Here is a 5,223-nt window from a genome sequence, read left to right as displayed (position 1 = left end):
GCTGGTGGACACCATAACACAGACGAGGTCCCCCCAATTAGAATTGAATGATTGGCAGCTGCTGGTAAAGCTGAACTGTGTTTGGAAAGTAGGGAAACGGTATCTCTGACTTTTCTAAAACTAGCCTGGTTTGGTAGTGGGGAGGCAAGGATATGTGTTTATGGGTGTTTTAAGGAACATAAAACTTAACGGCAGAAATCCACAAATAACTAAATCTATATAACTGTTAAATAAACAATTCTTTTCCTTTTCACCAAACTCTGGTATTCAGAGTTGTAATTCTGGCGGCGGGCAATCGGGCCCCTAACTAAACAGCCCGCGGGTTCTGTTTCAATCGGAGAGCCCAGGGGTTCTGTAACGCTGTCACCATGCTGTGCATGAACTCCTCATGATTTAATTTTCTTATGGCTGTAAGTTTGTACCTCTGACTTCCCCAAACCCTCTGCCTCTGGCAACCGCTGATCTACTACTCTCTGCATGTATCAGTTTGCTTAAAAAAAAAAAAACTATAAGTAAAATGATGTGGTATTATTCTTTGTCTGATTTAGTTCACTTAGCATAATGCCCATATCATCCTTACATGGTATCAGAAAAAGGATTTTATTTTATTTAATTCTTTATGGTACAAAAATATTCCATTGTGCACAACCACATATTATTCATTCATTCATTCAATGATGGACACTTAAGCTGCTCCCACATCTTGGCTATTGTAAATAATGTTGCAATGAACATGGGGATGCATTAGTTTTTTTCATGTTAGTATTTTCATTTCCTTCAAGTAAATACCCAGAAATGGAATTGTTGGATCTTACGGAAGCTCTATTTTTAACTTTTGAGGAACTGCCATACTGATTTACATAGTGGCCTCCAATTTAAATTCCGCCAACTGTGCAAGAGGGTTCTCCTCTCTGAACATTCTTGCCAACACTTACTATTTCCTGAGATTTGCTGGAACCCTCAGTGATGTGAGTTGTGGGGGCACAACCACGAAATCCTGCTTTCTTTAGACCTTTGCTGGCACAAAAGAATCTTCTTCGCAATAAGCATGGAGTTTGTGGTGGTGGTGGTTCGGAGTAGAGCCGGTTATATCTGGTTCACCTGCCCCCTGCAGCAGGGCCAAATCAGGTTTTGTGGAGCCCGATATTCATACTAGTGTTGAGATAACTGCTTCCAAAACAGAACAAAAAACAAACAATAAAAGGCAATATGTAGCACACGTGAATTGTTTTTGAAGTGAGAAAACACAGCCTATTAAGTCAGTAAAGCTAAAATGATGAAAACCAAAATATAAGACAATTCAAAACATTAGAGACCATTTTCATTAGTATTAAGGCATTGCAGTCTGGTACAGCTGCATGACAAGTTCCATGCATTTCTGATTAATAGTCTGATTCCCTCTTCATAGGAGAATAACTCTTACAGTAATAAGTATTAATATTACATTTATAATCACTTTAATTATTAAACATTATATTTATATGATATAGAGAATAGAAGAGAATTCAGTATTGCCTCCAGCAGAGGTGACTGATATTTCTTTTTCTCCTGTACAGTATAAGAAACTTGTTTTTCAATCACACAACTTGGTACAGGAATGTCTGACCTGTTTCACATCAATGTCATATTTGTGAAAACGTTTATCAGGTTTCTTTCATTCATAACAGAGCAGTGGGCTTGCAGGTTGTGTTCACATATCCCTGGAGCCCTTGCTGGGGCTTTGAAAAGAAACCAAGCATGTGAGGGGCCCTCAGGATAGAGCTCCCTGAGGATTCAGGTGGCAAGTTTGCTGCTATGCTGTGGGCCAGCCTTTGGGGTGCCCGCCAAATCGGGCAAGATCTCCCTGCACATGACCCATTTTTAAGGGGTGTGGGTGGTTGCTGTCTCACAGACCTCAGACCCTGGAAGAGGACCACGTGTGTATCCCATGTCCCCAAAACCCTCAGAACAGAGGGCTTTAATGTGCAGCTTTCCCCTGGATTCCATCCTCCACTGGAGTTTGGCCTAAATTCCTTCCTCTCCTTCAGCACTTGTGTGGTCTAAAGAAAACTTAACATTATCCTTTTCCAGAATGTTCAGTGATTTCAGCTGGAAGGTGGGTCCCTCTGAGTCACCAGGACCAGTTTGAACATAGCAGCCCCCTAGGTGACCTCCTTCTTGACTTAAACATCATCTACAAGGTGATCCCTTTCAGAGCCACATCTGGACAAACCTCTCAACCTCTGGGGGCCTCACTGTATTCACTTAGAGGACCTGACAGAGGGCTGAAGTTGGGACAGTGATTTCTCTGCACCCACCCCACCCCCATGGCCTGTGGAGCCCAAGTTCCCCCTCCAGGCCTGGCCACAGCTCTGTCACCCATGGCTTCCTGTTGGGGTGTCCTTGCCCCACCCCACAGCTTGGCATTTCCCTCCCTGACACGGGGACCGGGACCCTCTCTGCTCTGTCAGATGCAGACATGGTGCTCCTGCTGCTGCTGCCCCTGCTGTGGGGGGGGTGAGTGGGCTAAGGACGGGGGGAGGGGCAGGTGGGGGAGGGGAAGGGCTTAAGCTGAGGCTCTGTGTCCCCCCAGGGTCCCTGCAGGAGAAGCAGGAAGGCTATGAGCTCCGAGTGCAGGAATTGGTGAGTGTGCAGGAGGGTCTGAGTGTCCACGTGTCCTGCTCCTTCTCCTACCCGTGGAGTTCATTGTATTCCCCTGGCGAACTCTACACCTACTGGTACCGGCGTGGGGACAACACAAAAAATGGTTCTCCTGTGGCCACAAACAACCGAAATAAACCAGTGAAGAGTGTAACCCAGGGACGATTCCTCCTCGCGGACCCCACGACCAGCGACTGTTCCCTGAGCATCAGAGACGCCAGGAGGAGTGACTCAGGAACCTACGTCTTCCAAGCGGAGAGAGGAAGTGCTGTGAAATATACTTACCGGGATAAGACGCTGACACTGCAGGTGACAGGTATGCCAGGGTCGCAGGAGAGGTCGCTGAGACATGCGAGCCCGTGTTTGAGCAGGAAGAGGACCCTGGGACCCTCCCTGATGCAGGGCTTGGGCCCTGGGTTGGCAGGAGAGACAGGACCTGGAGTGATCTGGAGCCCCCAGGCCCAGGCCCAGGCCCATCACAGGGTGTCAGTCTGGGTCCCTAACTCTGGGGTCCCAGCACCTCCCTCTCGTCTCCTCAGACCTGACACAGAAACCAGACATCCTCATTCCGGAGCCCCTGGAGTCCGGCCGCCGCACGCAGCTGACCTGCAGCCTGCCAGGGTCCTGCGAAGGGGGACGTCCTCTCAGCTTCTCCTGGGCGGGAGCCGCTGTTGCTTCTATGAATACCCAGACCCTCCGCTCCTCTGTGCTAACCTTCACTCCGAAGCCCCATGACCATAGCACAAATCTCACCTGTCAGATGACACGGACACTCCATGGAACTTGGGTGTCCACGTGGAGAACCATCTGGCTCAATGTCTTTTGTGAGTGTTTGAGGGTCCCTGAGGGCTGTGGGACAGGCTGCATGTGTGTGTGCGTGTGCATGTGTGTGCGTGTGTGTTGCATGTAGAGGTAGATGAGCTCCCTGAGAACACCCGTGCATGGATCTGAGTGCAGGTGGGGAGGGGGCCAGAAGGACAGCTATTGCTCCTTCCTGGTTCCCACCGCCCCTCCTTGGGTTGGGGTGACTTCGATCCGCTCCTCCCCTCTGAAGCTGGGCCATGTCTTTCTGTCCCAGACGCCCCACAGAACCTCACCATAGGCATGTCCTTCAGAAATGTCACAGGTAGGAAAGAACCTCAGTCTCTGGGGCTGGTACCTGTCCCTGGGGCCGCCATGGAACTGAGGGGGGAACACGGTGAATGGGATCAGATCCAGGGAGGCAAGACTGAAAATCATCACCTTCCTTCCATCACCTTTGTGAGTAGGCATCTGCCCCCCCGGGGCACCACAATTCCCTCTCTCTCCCTTCCCCCCTCTCTCCCTTCCCTCTTCTCTCTCTCCCCACACTTCTCTCCCCCAGCCCTCAAGATTCTGCAAACCACATCCCTTCCCATCCTGGAGGGCGAGGCGCTGCGGCTGCTCTGTGTGGCTGACAGCAACCCCCCTGCAACGCTGAGCTGGTTCCGGGGGTCCCCAGTCCTGAACGCCACCCCCATCTCCAGCACCGCGATCCTGGAGCTACCTCGCGTGGGGTCGGGGGACGAAGGAGAGCTCACCTGCCGCGCTCGGCACCCGCTGGGCTCCCAAAGTGTCTCTGTAAACCTCTCCGTGGTTTGTGAGTGTGGGGACCCCTGGGCAGGTGACCTGGGTCCCCGGCGGGCAGGGGCACCGCTGACCTTCTCCTCGCTCCCCGCAGACCCCCCGCAGCTGCTGGGCCCCGCCTGCTCCTGGGAGGAGGACGAGGGTCTGCGCTGCAACTGCTCGTCCCGAGCCCAGCCGCCCCCCTCGCTGTGCTGGCGGCTGTGGGAGCGGCTGCTGGAGGGGACCCCCAGCGACGGCTCCTACACGGTCACCTCCCGCTCAGCCGGGCCCTGGGCCCACAGCGCCCTGAGCCTCCGCACGGGGCTCGGCGCCGGCCTCAGACTCAGCTGCGAGGCCGGGAACTTCCACGGGGCCCAGAGCGCCTCTGTCCTGCTGCTGTCGCCACCGCCAGGTCGGGGCCTGCTGGGGACAGAGGCTTCGGGAGAGAGGGTGCCGTCGGAGAGGAGCTGGTACCGGGGAGAGGGACTGCGGCCCAGAAGGGCGTGATTGCTATGATGAGACCCTCCATTTGGTTTCGGAACAGCACCTACAACCGGTTCTGCAAGGAGGTGGGAAGACAAGACACTGAGTCCCGTGAGTGGTGCGCTCACGCCCCTCTTCTCTGCAGGGCAGTCGGCATCTGTGTCGGGAGCGGTTCCTGCGGCTCTTGGAGGTGCTGGTGCCATGGCCCTGCTGTCGCTGTGTCTGTGTCTCATGTCCTTTTGCATGTGAGCCTGCGTCCTGGGGAGGTGCAGGGAACTGTGTTGTATGGGGTACTGATGGAGGCCCCCGAATCCAGAAGATGTAGCTGAGTATACACTGGGGTCTTTGGGGGAGCAGGATGGGGTAGCAGCTTTATTGAGATAAAATTTCCATAGACTTAACGTGTACCATTCAATGGCTTCTAGTTCAGGCACAGAGCTGTGCATTCATCTCCACAATCAGTTTTTAAATATTCTCATTAACACAAAATGAACAAAAGATCCCATATTTGCCATT

General features: G+C 52.5%; 1 protein-coding gene across 1 annotated transcript; it reads left to right on the top strand.

Annotated features, from left to right (window-relative positions):
- Nucleotides 1-2,453: 2,453 nt before the first annotated feature.
- LOC149995252 (sialic acid-binding Ig-like lectin 5) lies at nucleotides 2,454-4,956 on the top strand. The gene is made up of 7 exons (XM_090260286.1): nucleotides 2,454-2,496; nucleotides 2,556-2,956; nucleotides 3,180-3,464; nucleotides 3,719-3,766; nucleotides 4,004-4,258; nucleotides 4,340-4,636; nucleotides 4,853-4,956. Exons 1-7 carry the CDS (start codon nucleotides 2,459-2,461, stop codon nucleotides 4,954-4,956), a joined length of 1,428 nt encoding a protein of 475 aa, XP_090116412.1. The 5' UTR covers nucleotides 2,454-2,458.
- Nucleotides 4,957-5,223: the final 267 nt, after the last annotated feature.

The sequence above is a fragment of the Furipterus horrens genome, unplaced genomic scaffold (assembly GCF_987537825.1).
Source record: "Furipterus horrens unplaced genomic scaffold, mFurHor1.1.pri manual_scaffold_13, whole genome shotgun sequence".
In the NCBI taxonomy this organism is placed as follows: domain Eukaryota; kingdom Metazoa; phylum Chordata; class Mammalia; order Chiroptera; family Furipteridae; genus Furipterus; species Furipterus horrens.
Note: the sequence above shows the minus strand (reverse complement) of the source record. Positions and strands in the feature narration are given on the sequence as shown.